The sequence below is a fragment of the Lepus europaeus genome, chromosome 19, assembly GCF_033115175.1.
Source record: "Lepus europaeus isolate LE1 chromosome 19, mLepTim1.pri, whole genome shotgun sequence".
NCBI classification, from domain to species: domain Eukaryota; kingdom Metazoa; phylum Chordata; class Mammalia; order Lagomorpha; family Leporidae; genus Lepus; species Lepus europaeus.
In genome coordinates, this window is record NC_084845.1 from 53,235,935 (window position 1) to 53,249,307 (window position 13,373).

The window sequence follows — 13,373 nt, forward strand, 5'->3', positions numbered from 1 at the left end:
GGATCACTCAGATCGGAGCGGAATTGAGGGCTAGCTTAGACACCAAGTCCTTTCCCCTCCTTCCCTGTCCTGGGAGGCGAAAGTTCTCCCTCATGAGCCTGCCTTTCTGGGTGAGGGCTGGGGGGCAGCAGGGCTGGGTGGGGAGCAGGGCACCCTGGGGCCATGTTTTGCAGGTGCGGGCTTTGAATCCTGGGGAGGAAACACTGCGGGAGAAGGGGAAAAGGATGGATTCAGCCTCTGCCCCTCCCCCCTCCCAGCACCCCCCAAGCAGCTGCCAGCAACTCTGCTAAAAATATCTGCCCCTGGACATGACCCTGCTCCTGGTCACTCCGCTCCTGGGCTGGAGGCTGCCCCACGCTGGGGAAACCCAGGCCGATGGGGCTGGGATGCCAGCAGGAGCCAGCCACCACAGTCTTCAAGATCTCCCTCCATCTCGCCAGTCCCCCAGGGAGCCTGCCATGCAGGGCTCAGCCAGGGCCTGGAGGTCCAGACTCCTGCCCAGGAGGGCTGCGAACAGTCAGGAGTGGGCTGCCACTTGGTGCCAGCACTGCCCAGAGTCCCCCTCCCCGTCAGACCGAGGGTGGGCCCCAGGGCACAGAGGGCGGAGGCAGAGGGGAGAGCTTGGTTTCCAGTCCAGGCTCTGCCTCCAGCCTGCTGAGTCTCCCATCCTCAGAGGGCTCAGCTGTAACCTGGGCATCAGGAGCCATCCCTCCCCGCAGGGCGCTCATCTCTAGGGTGAGCACTGGGGACAGACAGGCGGAAGTGTTTTGTGGCAGGAAACTGCCATTGGATTCTGATGTTTGTGATGAGTATGCTGGCAGTGGGAGGGCACCCACTCGGGACTCAGGTGACATCACAGATAGACCCTGGTGAGCTGTCACAGGTTGTCATGGAGACCTGGTCCAGGCTCTCAGGCTGTTGCATCAGTTTCCTTAGCAACACCAACGATGGCCTTGGAATGACAATGGCCTGGTTAGCTAAGGTTAGAGGGCCCTCTCGCGAGGTCCCCAAAATAGATAAGAGCTGGGCCCAAGGGGTGGTCTGCCCAATTGTGCCTTCCCCATGGGGGAGGGAACTTGGAGATCTGGACAGCCCCATGCTGCCGCTGGCTTCCTGGATGAAGTCCCGTGGGAAGAGAGAATGACGGCCCAGCCACCTGTCAGAGGACGGGAGGGAGCCTGAAGAGCCGGCACACAGCGCTTCCCATCAGGAATCCTGGCTGGGCTGTGAATACCGTGCCATCCGCCCCGCCAACACACGCAGCTGTGCCCCTGGAAAGAGCCCTGTGGTGTCCGGCAGAGGGTGGTGTAACAGGGTGCTGTGGCCTTTCCCAGCAGAGGGTCCTGCAGGGAAACAGGGTGGGGTTCCCCTCTGGGAATCTGAGCTCGGCACCACAGTAGTGTTTCTTCATTGCCAAGGGAACTGCATCCACAAAGAGCCACTCAGACCCCAGGCATTCAGCAGCTGCCCCACGAGCCAGAGCCGCTCAGCGTGAGCCTAAGTGTGGCCAGGAACCCTCGGGACCAACACCAGGACACGACCTTGAGACGCCCCCACTCCCACCCCCAGGTCCTCCTAGCTCTGAGCTTCTGAACTTGGATGCCCATGAGGAATAGGCTGCGCTCACCTAGGACAGCCTGAGTGCCACACCCCTGCTCTACCCCCTTGCCAGCTGTTTCAGGATGTCCATTCATCCTGGCTGAGGCTGTGTCCTCCTGTGTAGGACAGGGACATCTTCCTGGGAGTTGTTACAAGGCATAAATACCAAGAAATACAGGGAGAAAAGTAAACCTCCAAGGGAATACTTTTATCATCACCCTTGGCCCATGGGACAGGTGCAGAGATCATGGGAACAAAGCAAATACCTCTCCCCGTCCTTCAGGCAATAAAAGGTGGGCACAGGGAACTTGGCTGGGCTTCAGGGTCCCCACCCTCATCATAACACAGCCCCCATGCCCAGGGCCTCTGCTGTAAGGATCCATTCACTCATTCATTCACCCTGTACTAAAGACCTACTGTGTACCAGCCCTGTGCTGGGAACAGGATGGTGAGTGAAAACAGAGCTGGGCATGTCCCTACTTGTCACCTAATCCCTGGCTTGATCTCACTTAGCCCTGTGCTGTTCCCACTTTGTAGACGTGGTGACCAAGGCCTTAAGGGGTCACAGGCCAGAAACAGCAGTCAGACAACACCTGGTGCACAGTTTCAAGCTTAAACTTCACCACCCCTCTGTACCCTCACACAGTAGCTGGGCTTCCAGAAAGTTCCCTGGGCGCTGGCCCAGTGTGCACAGATGGTGTCCCTACAAAGGGGGCCAGGCACGGATGAGTCAAGCGGACTATGTGATATACAGCTGTGGCATGAGCAGTTTGGTGGCCCTCACTCACCACAGCTTGGCTGCCAGGAGGGCCGGCGGAATGACTCAGCGACACCTGCCTCCCCCATGACCCCTGTCTCACCCCCAGCTCAGCAGAGACAGGGGCTGCGAGGGCAGAAGTGCCCATGTGATGAGGCCTGGCGCTGGGGAAGGCTCCCTGGGCCTGGTCACCCTGGCTGCTCACGCTGCGGAAATGGGGGTACAAGGCCTGGGAGATCACCTTCACCCCCGACATAGCATCCCCAGTGATTGGCGTGACTATGATGAAGAAACTCTGAGCGACACAGGCTGAGGGCTTCGTCTCTCACAGCCTCCTGTTGGTGCTAAGATGAAGCGCTCCCTCCCCACAGCCGGCTGGGTGGCAACAGGAGCTGGGGATGGGCCTAGCCCTTCCACGGCAGCAACAGCGGCCCCTGCCGGCCGAGCCGCACCTGCCCAGCTGCTCGGGCTCCCCTTTGCTCTTCAGCTGTGTGCAGCTGTGCAGTATTTACCCTAGAAGCCCACTTCCTCACCTGCAATTTGGGGCTAAAAAGGAATAGCAGGCTGGGGCAACAGCTGGACACTGACTGGGACGCCCAATTCCCATGAGAGTCTCTGGGCTTGAGTTCCCAGCTCTGCTCACCATGGGAGGCAGCAGGGGATAAGCTGCAGGACCGGAGTCCCTGCCACCCATGTGGGAGACCAGCAATGAGTTCCAGGCTCCTGGCTTCGGCCTGGCCCAACCCTGGCTGCTGTGGGCATTTGTGGAGTGTCCCAGTGGATGGAAGGTCTCTCTGCCTTGATTTTTTTTTTTTTAAGGCAAAAGAATAATAACCATCACACAGGACGGGATGGAAAAGTGACTGGATGGTAGATATAAAGTCCTCGGCCCCGTGCCCACTCTCGGGACAGTGCAGGCGGGATCCTAAGACCAGATCTGCCAAGTGCCCAGCTCCCTCTGAGGCTTCTGGAGGTCTCTGCTCACACCGGCATCTGAGCCTCAGTGGTGAGGGGATGGGGCAGGGGCTCTTGATATCCCCGCTTATCCTTAGAGTGAGGCAGGGACCCGGAGGCAGGAGCCTGGGGAAAGGCCTCCTAACTGGCTGAGCCAAGGGCTAAGCCCACAATGTTCAGGTGAGCAAGCGCAGTCAGCACGGGCCAGGGAGAGGCAGAGCCCCCAGACCGGAGCAACCGCTGCGCTGCACGGTGCTGAGCTTCCCCGGCCACCAGGCAGCTCCAGGAGGGCTGACGGCGAGGGCGATGAACAATACCAAGAGCAGGACAAGCCAGTACCGCACACCTCCTGGAGGGCATGACAGGGTACACGTGGTACCACAGGCAGGGGTCTCATCAAAAACACTCAAACCCAAACTCATACAGGCCTTCAGACCAGCTCCAGGCTTACAGGAAACACACAAAGGAACACACCAGACTGTGGGACTTCTCCGAGACAATTCACCTGGACTGTTCAAAAAGTGTCAAGACAAAGGCGGGGGGGGGGGGGGGGGGAGGGAAAATTCTAGAAGAGGCTAAAGAGAGATAACCAAACGCAGTATTATATAAACCTGGAGCCTGAATTAAAAACCAAAAAACTGTGAATGACATTTGAGGGATATCCACATGACTGGGTCTTTTTTTTTTTTTTTTAAGATTTATTTATTTTACTTGAAAGTTACACAGAGGAGAGGCAGAGAGAGGTCTTCCATCTGATGGTTCACTCCCCAATTGGCTGCAACGGCTGGAGCTGCGCCGATCCGAAGCCAGGAGCTTCTTCTGGGTCTCCCACCTGGGTGCAGGGGCCCAAGGACTTGGGCCATCCTCCACTGCTTTCCCAGGCCACAGCAGAGAGCTGGATCAGAAGTGGAGCAGCGGGGTTTCGAACTGGCACCCATAGGGTGAAGAGCTGAATTTATTGGTCGTGGTAAGTATTCAATTCCTTTCTTCTTTTTCTAAAGATTTATTTATTTATTGGAAAGGAAGAGCGATTTATTTATTTGAACGGTAGACAGATAATCTTCCATCACTGGTTCACTCCTCAAGTAGCCACAAAAGCGTGCGCTGGGCCAGGCTGCAGTGAGGAGCCAGGAACCCCATCTGGCTTCATCTCTGCCACGTGGGTGGCGGGCCAAGCACTTAAGCCATCTTCCTTTGCTTTCCCAGGCAGGGAGCTGGATAGGAGCTGGAGCAGCCGGGGCTCCAACCAGCACTCACATGGGACCCCAGGGTCGCAGGCAGCCCTTTGACCTCTTAATCCACCGTCCCCCACTCCCCCCCCACCCGCCTTGTTTTACACTTGCAGCTCTTCCTCATCAAAGTACTGGGAGCGCTTTTACAGATAAATAAACTGCACCGCGCTGATTCACTCTGCGCTCGCCATCACTGTCCCTTCCCAAAGTCCAAAAGATTCCATCAAAATGAAAGATGCCAAGGCATGTTGGGAAACGAATATAAATTAAGGGTTTATTACAAAATGCAAAACATTAGTTTCTCACTGTCAGTAACTGAAGAGCACAGAGCTGGGGGCAGACGCCGGCGAGGTGGTAAGTCCGGGCGGCAGCCAGGCTCAGGAGCGAGCTGACAGGCACTGATTGACAACCTCCAGCAGGTGCGTGTTCTCCAGCGCGGCCGCCACCCGCTCCTTATCCGCAAGCTGCTTGTTCACTGTGGGAGGGAGGGAGTGGGAAGGCGGGTCAGAGCCAGGCTCTGGCCAGGACCTCAGGCGCGCTCACCTCTGGGGCCAGGTGTAGGCTGTGTCCCCATCAACAAGGCCCTCCTGATGCCTCCTTCCCGGGTCCCCAACCTCCTGAGCTCACATCTACTCTGCCCTCTCCCTCCCACCTGGCTGCCCCTGCTAGCCCAGCGCTGGCCTGGACCAACACTTTCACTGAGGGGTCTCTGGCAACTGCATTCGTGCGGTCTCACCCCCAAAGCCACTGTGGCAAGGGGAAAGCCTCAGGCGGCAGCCCCCACTTACCCGCGTGCTCAGAGGCATGGGTCCCTGGAGTAATGTGCACGTCCATCTGGGAAGGAGATAACCGGAGCCTGAACACCCACGCGGCTGCCCGCCCTTCTGCCCCGCCCCCACGGCCCCCCAGCTGACCCTTCCTCTGGGTCCCGGTCCTTCTGTTAAAGGCAAATCTCACCCACAGCCACTCCGAGGAACTGGTCACCCACTGCTGACTCAGAGGCCTGCCCGCGGGCCAGACCTTTGTACAGCTGTCTACTGCCCTGGCTGCCACACTCCTCACGTCTGTGAGAGCCTTCCAGGCCCCACTCGGAGGTCTTGCCCATGTTCACGCCCTTGTGTGGCCCCCTCCTCCAGTAACGGACCGTGGCGCCCGTCTCACCGCAGGGGCCTTGGATGCCACTGACCTTGAAACGCTGGGGAAGGGACCGCAGAAGCTTGACCTTGATGGACAGGCCAATAAGGGTGGCCATGCTGCAGTGCGGAATAGTGGGGGTGAAGGCCACAGCTACTGTGCTCTCGGGGTCGCTGACCTGTTGTAGAAGGGAGATGTGGAGGGAGGGGGGCAGTCACACCCAGCCCCAGGCCAGAAACGCTCTTTTCAGTTTGTTACTTTGCACACGGCGTCCGAATTCTCGGGGCCTCGGCTTCATCATCCACACAATGGGCACAACTACCCTCTCTCCCGTGTGTCCGTGGCCGCTGGCGCCCGGCTGGGGCTCTCCGGCTCTCTCAAGCCGCCCGAGTGACTCACCTGAACCCGGACTTGCTCTACCACGTTCAACTCCTCCAGGGTCAGCGGATGCTCCGGATCATTGATGGAGCGAATAAGATGTGGTAAGTGAAGGAAAAGGGACCCCGTGCCGCCGCCCGCTCGGAGTCCTCTGCCAGGAACGCCCGGCCCCGACACGGCTCCAGGGGTTGCTGCACATCACTCCCCCATCCCCACCGCCCGCCCCAGGCCCCGGCGACCCCGCCCGCTCCCTGCAGCGGCGGATATCGAAGATCTCGCGTGCGTCAATGCTGTCCGGAACCTGCTCGTCCTCCTCCCCCGCCGTCACCGGCCGCTCCCCTGAGCGCTCGTAGATGAGGGGGTTAGCGTTCTCCAGGAGGCCGCCCCCCATGCCGCCACCCCCCACCATCGCGGGACGACTGCGCCAAGCCCCAGCCGGCGAGCGCTTCCGTTCCTACCGGCGCACTTCCGGGGAACAGGAAGGGGGCGTGGCGCGGCGACGGGGTCGCGCGAGGGACACGCCGCGCTGCCGGCGCCCGACCTGGCGTTTGAGAGAGGCAGCGGTTTCAGAGTGCCCGGTTCTAGGACCCGGGAAAATGCCGATGGCTCCCGCAGTGGCACCTCGAGGGCATCCCGGCGGTGCTGGCCGGCCGAGCCCCTGCAGAGCTGGAATGCAGAGGTCAAAGCCAGTTCTAGGGGAAGCTAACGGCGGTCCGAGGTGGAGCCCGGCGCCACCTTCTCGGGGCTGTCACACTGGGGGCTCGCTCCCAGGCCTTGGCAAGGTTCTTGGTGTTTCCGGAAACCCCCAGGAGACGCTTCTGCCTCCCCGCTGCATGGGAAAACCAGGAGTGCCTGGAGTTCCGTAGAAAGGTTTGCAAAGTGAATAAACGAGGGGAACACGGACAACCCCCGGGGTGGGTCCTTAGGAAGTGCCACGGCCACACGCGCCGCCTTCCAGTGCTTTCCCAGGTGAGTAGCAGTGTTAGGTAGAAAGTCAGAAATGAGCTTATGTGTGTGTGACAAAGGCCTAAGGCATTGACATCCAGGTCCAGCATCCGCATCTCAAAGCCATCCCGATAACCTTTCAGGTGCAGCCCAGTATCCGCACTTCAAACGTCCTGCCCGGATCCTGATGACCTTCCAGGGGGTCCTCCCCCTCCACTCGATAACCAGAGGGGAAGGAGAGGGGGAGGGAAGGCAAGACCCATCCCCTTAAAAGCCCCAGCCTAAATGTACGCTGTGCACTCTCTCCCAGGTCCTGTCTGGAGAGGTGCCCATCCGTGCTTACAGATGTCCCTACCCTAATAAACCTTGCTATGTTGCTTTCCCCTGCTGTCTGTCTCACGCCTGAATTCTTTCTTGCACGAAGACAAGGTCCCTTTTGTTTCTCCAGTAACAGCAGGCAGCTGGATGGAGGCAGGGCAGCCGGGACTCAAACCGCTGCTTCTGTATGGGATGCCAGCATCACCCGACAGCAGCTTAACCTGTCGTGCCTCAACGCTGGCCCCTCTCTGAGCATTTCCAGTCTGCAAGGTTAATTGAATCCATGGTCACTGCACCTCCAGATGAGGAGACTGTAATTGAAAACCACAATTGGGCAAGGGTGTTAGGTCCCAAGGTCTCTTGTCCGGCCATCCCTGGACCTCCACAAGAACCGGCAGGGTTCCCAGGGCCTTGCACACAGAGCCTACTGCACACCACCGTGGATTTTCACCGCATTCACAGAGGTCACCAGGTCAACTCTCCATTCCCCCCAGTGCAACCCCAAGCTCGAGCCGCAGGCAGCTGCCATCTGGTTATGCTCACTGGTGACATTTCATCTCAGTGGACTCGGAAAGAGAGCAGGAGCATGAGGGGCCGCAGCACACGTAGGAAGCCTGTGAAACTGGTGTTTGGAGGTCCCATGGGTGGCTGGGTGTCGAGCCTAACAGGACGGCAGGAAGGAGGCCACAGCAGCAGTGTGGGAGGGCAGCTGGTGGGGAGCCCCTACCTGATGCGCCTCTCTGCCCACAGGCCAGGACTCTGCCAGCCCCATCCGGAACACGCACACGGGGCAGGTGCGCGGGAGCCTGGTCCACGTGGAAGGCACCGATGCGGGCGTCCACACCTTCCTGGGAATTCCCTTTGCCAAGCCACCTCTGGGGCCGCTGCGGTTTGCACCTCCTGAACCTGCTGAAGCTTGGAGTGGAGTGAGGGACGGCACCTCCTACCTGCTGTGTAAGCGCTCCCAGGGACCCAGGGAACTTCCGGCTCTGGGGTGGGAGTCAGGGATCCTCTGAGCCAGGTCCAACTGTCAATTTATCCAGACTCTACAGCCGCCGTCCCTATGCACATCGTGAATTCTCACGTGCGTTTCCAGTGGGCCTGCTGAGGATCAGGGTGGTGCAGTGGCTTTGCCAGGCTCCTGGCTCAGGACTTGACACTTACAAGGCATTAGCAGAAGAGATCCCTCTCCTACATGCAGCTTATGCCACATGTTCTCTGCCACTAGGGCCGCTGTCCCTGGGAGAGGTTCAGGTTGGCTCCGGGAAGCTTGTAGGAGCCTCTGCCTGCATCAGCAGGTCCGCAGAGCCCTGAGGAGGGCAGCAGTGGTAGTCCCCTGGGTACCCAATGATCACAGTCTCTGAGGCAACAGACGGGGCCAGGTACCACTGGCCAAGGGACATGTGAACGCTCCTACAGATGGAAAGTGTAGACGTGATGAGGTTCTCTGGATGAGGGATATCCTGTTGTCCTCCCATGAGACATGGCATCCATTCATTGCTGCAGCACTTGGGACTGACTCTGCTCCTCTTCTTGGCCTGAATGGATCCTGGGATCCAGTAGAGAATGGCGACACCTGTTCCAATGCTTCCCTAAGAGTCAAGACTTCCTGTTCGTGTACCCAAGCCCTCAAAACCCTTGAGGCCTCCCTGGAAATCCAGACCTATCGCAGGTTCCCCAGAGTCTGAGGCCAGTACCATGATGGGGACATCGCTGAAGGTCATGTCTGAGCAGGGTATAAGTAGGACGGGGGGAGGGGGGGTCGAGGGTGGCAGGGAGCAGATCGGGACCCCTGGGCTCACTGTCTGCCCTCAGGTGGTCACAGGTGTCTGCAGGATGTTGCAGTAATGAATCCATGGTTTCTGAAACTGAGCTTCACCCCGCCGTCCATCCCCGTGTCCGAGGACTGCCTGTACCTCGGCATCTACTCACCTGCACATGCCCACCCACCTGGCAATTCCCACCCTCGGTAGAAGCCCAAGGGAAGTGCAAACTTGGGCAGACCCTGGCACAGCAGTAGCAAGGCCGCTGGGATGCTGCCCTCCTAACACAGCGGGCGACTGAGGGTGACCGTGGAGGGAAGATCTCTCTCTCCCTCTGTCTCTCCCTCTTTCCCTGTCTCTCTGCCTTCAAACCAGCAGAAATCAGTCATCCCCAGCCCATGAGCTGACTCCTCCCCGGAGAGGAACCTCCCATGTCACAGTAGGCGATGCCCGGCCACAAGAGTGCTCTGGGCCCTGGGTCAGGGAGAGCAGAGCCTGGCCCCAGCCCAGAGTGGGTGAGTAAACATGGCCTCTGTCCTGAGCTGGTCCCGACCTTGTCCTTGTCGTTCGCCCCAACCATGGAGGACAGAGTGACTGCAGCAGCAGTTCCGGCTGTGAGGCTGACAGTGAGCTGGAGCTCAGCAGAGTCCACGGAGGACAGGGGCGGCTTCCGTGCAGACGCTGCCGCAGTTCCTGCCCCGGACACGCACAGCGACTGCCACGGACCTTGGGAACAACTGCTCCCTCTCTGAGTGGGACCCAACCCCAAATACTATTTTATTGGGAGCCACAAGCCATGAGGGGGAGACGATCTGCCTGGAAGGTTCTGGTCGCCGGGAGAGTCTGTGCATTGCAGGGCAGGCAGGGAGCCCGTGGGTGGGCATGGAGGGGGAGGAGTGGGGACTGTGCTGGGAATTAGATAGGGAAAGGGGGCAGAAGACAGACCTGGCTTTTCGTGGTTTTTTATTTTCTTTAAAGAGTTCCTTATAAGAAAGGTCAAATTAGAGAGAGAGAGAGAGAGAGAGAGAGAGAGAGAACCCATCTGCTGGTTCAGCTTCCAAATGGCCCCAATCCAGGCCTCAGCCAGGAGCCTTGAGCTCCATCAGGGTCTCCCACGTGGGAGCATCAGGGGCCTGGGACAGAGCCATCTTCCACTGCTCTCCCAGGCACATCACCGGAAGCTACACTGGAAGATGAGCAGGCAGAGCTGGAACCAGTGTTCCCACGGGACGCCAGTGTCACGAGTGTTGACTGCTCTGAATGCCAGCTCCAGTCTTGGGCCTTTGGAATGAGGAGATAAAGGATCCACAACACACCCAGGGGTGGTGCCCTCTTGGCCTGAGCTCCCAGAATGCCAGGCCCGGAGGTGTGCTCAGCTTTGCCCTGGAATCCAGCCCAGGAGGACCCCTGCCAGGTGCACAGGGTCAGAGGAGACCCTGGCAGACACACAGCCCAGGGCAGGTTCCTCATTGTCCTGGGGAGGGCACAGTCACCACAGCCTCAAGCAAGGGAGGGAAAGGGCCCCATTTCCCACCCCGCTTCCTGTCCTGGCGGCCAACCCCAACCAGCGCTGCTCAGAGCCTTCGTGCTGGGCTCATTCCTCCGTGCCAGCAGTCTCAGGAGACCATTGTGGTCGCCTTCCAATCCTGGGCTGTCTCCTCCACCAGCTCCAACCTCCAAGGTGCTGCTCTCCTGTGGCCGCAGGCTCTAACTGCAGGATTGGGCAGATCTGACCTTGGTCCCTGTCGCCGCCCAGGAAGCCTCACTGTGGCCCGGGTCGAGGAGCAGCAGGAGCCCACAGATCATGGCACCGAGCTCTGCGCCCCTTCGGTGCAGCCCCATGCTCCAAGGCAGGCGGGCTTGTGAGCTTCTCAGTCCCTGAGGTTGCACCCAGTGCTCCAGGCTGGGATCAGGGCCAAGCCCCAGGGCTGGGCAGGAAGCAGGCGGGGCGCACCGCGGGGGCGGGGCTTGGGTGCCTGTGTTGAGAGAGGAGAGGTCAGGTGGGGAACCTAGCATGGCTGCCTCCCCTCTCTCCAGGCTCCTCTGGGGGTCCAGGCCCCTCACCTTAATCCTGGAGTCACCAGCTTCACTGTCCTGGCACTTGGTCCAGGATAGTGTGGGTGGACAGGAAGCTGCACTGGGCTGTAATTGGACACCTAGGAGGCCTTTTCAGAGGAGAATAAACCATTAAAAAAAGAGATTTATTTATTTGAAGGCAGAGTTAAAGAGCCAAGAGAGACACAGAGAGAGATGTCCCGTCTACAGGTGCAGTACAAACGTCCAGGGCTGGGTCAGCCCAGCACCAGGAGCCAGCGGCTTCTTCTGGGTCTCCCAGTGAGTGCAGGGGCCCAAGCACGGGGGCTTCTGCTGCTCTCCTAGGCGCATTAGCAGAAAGCTGGATCGGAAGTGAAGCCGCCGGGACTGGCTCTGTGCCTACATGGGATGAGGGCACTGCACATGGTGGCTTGACTGCTCTGTGCCACAGCCCCTGCCCCAGGGATCACCTGAGCCAAGGCTGGCAGGTGTCACTGCCCCAGATCTTGGAAGCTCCTCCTTGGTTTCCAGGCTGGTTGCCCACTGGGTCCAGGCCCCTCCTCCATCCTTTCCCAACTCTGCCCATCCCCTTCCTGCTCACTCAGGGTCCAGGTTTTGAGAGGCAGTGACCATGGCACTTTTTTTTTTTTTTTATGTTAGCACCGACTCTTTTTATTTCTGTTCAGACTCTTAAGTTTCCAGAAGCTTAAATATAGAGCCCTTTAAAAAAAAAAAGAAGAAGAAGAAGAAGAAAGAAGAATTTGTCTGGTTAGTCGACCTCTTTCTGAGAAGTGCTTCATCACCCTCCTCCACTTCCCCGTGGTGTCTCTGCAGCTCTCTGTAGGTTAGGTCTGTGCCGGTTGGCAGAATGCTCATGTGGTAGCAGAATAGAGTTCACTGACAGACACAGATCAATTTAGGGTTTCTTTCTTTCCTGTGAATTCCAAAATGCCATCCAAAGAGTCTTGGTCGGGGAGGTGTGTGTGCTGTGTCCCCAGCTTCTTCTGAGACACAGTTCTGTTCTCTCCTTGACAGTGACAACCTGCTGGTCCTGCTATGTGACAACCAGGCAGGAAGAACAACGGGAATAGGGGAGCTGGAACTTTGCCAGCCCTGCATTGTAACTTTATCCCTTTGCTTGTCAATCTTTCACACCACTTTCCCAGGATGCACCTGTGTCTCAGCTAGGACCAGGAAGGAGAAGCCATGATGGAAACCTGGAAGTGACATTGTGGAGGGAGGGGCCATAGCAATCCCTTCAATATTCCCACAGGTGAGATCCCACCCCACGGGGTTATGCATTTAGGGCACCGCCCCCTGGGATGAGAAAGGGGAGGGCGCTCTCTGCCCCTGGCTGTGCTTGGGAATCCTCCCTGAGCTGCCTCTTCCTCTCTTCCCTCCTGGGCAACCCTGGCCCATTCCTGCTGAGTGTCTCTCCGTGTGTGGCGGCCTCAGTAGGCGTGCAGGTGTGGTCACGCTCTCTCTCCTTGAAATAAAAGCTGCTGGTGTGCACTGCCTGTGGCTGCTGCTGCTTGTGTCAGCAGGAAGTCAGAAACTTAGTCTGTGTGTGTGTGAGAAAGGACTGCACCCCAGCACCCACTGTGGGAGCCCCAGAAGCCCAGATCCTGCACTTCACATCCTGCCCAGACCCTGACAACCTCCCAGGTGGTCCCAGCCCTTCCCCCAAGGAAAGCTCCAGGGAGAACTCCCTGCTCAGGACCAGATGGGTTACCTGACCTGCTAACACGGGGCAACAAAACCTCAGATGCCAAAGGGAAGCCCCTCTGCTCTGCACAGTGCCAGCAAATCTGGGGAGGAATTTTCTGATTTTCACCCAAGAAACCCTTCCTGGGGCCCCCCACCCTTTGTCCTGGAGGAGAGCGGGGGTGGGTAAACAGGCTCCCTTAGAAACCTAGGGAGTCTAAACAGACTGTGCTCACCCTCTGCCTCCCTGCTGAGCCCCCGCCTGGCCTGCCCAGGTGTATTCTCTTCACTCATCCCTGTCACCTCGCTCTCCCCCGGTCCCAGTGACTGGCGCTCTCTCTCTGTCCCTTCATTTCTGACAGATGCCCTGTCCCCAAGAAAGCCTTTGCTCTCTGTCTCACGCCTGAATTCTTCCTTGTGTGAAGACGAGAACGCCATGGCTTCCACGGCCTTATCTCCAGTGACATTTCATTTCTCATCTCCGTGAGGACAAGAACCTTGAGTACAATGTAAGACCCAGGGTCCAACCTTCCCCACTGGGCACCCAGCAGGGTA

The 13,373-nt window shown here is 58.6% G+C and overlaps 1 protein-coding gene across 1 annotated transcript; it reads right to left on the bottom strand.

The window, feature by feature from the left end:
* Positions 1-4,848: 4,848 nt before the first annotated feature.
* On the bottom strand, positions 4,849-6,514 carry CIAO2B (cytosolic iron-sulfur assembly component 2B). The gene is made up of 5 exons (XM_062176439.1): positions 6,320-6,514; positions 6,076-6,153; positions 5,729-5,854; positions 5,331-5,376; positions 4,849-5,017 (listed from the first exon to the last, which is right to left on the bottom strand). Exons 1-5 carry the CDS (start codon positions 6,461-6,463, stop codon positions 4,920-4,922), a joined length of 492 nt encoding a protein of 163 aa, XP_062032423.1. The 5' UTR covers positions 6,464-6,514; the 3' UTR covers positions 4,849-4,919.
* Positions 6,515-13,373: the final 6,859 nt, after the last annotated feature.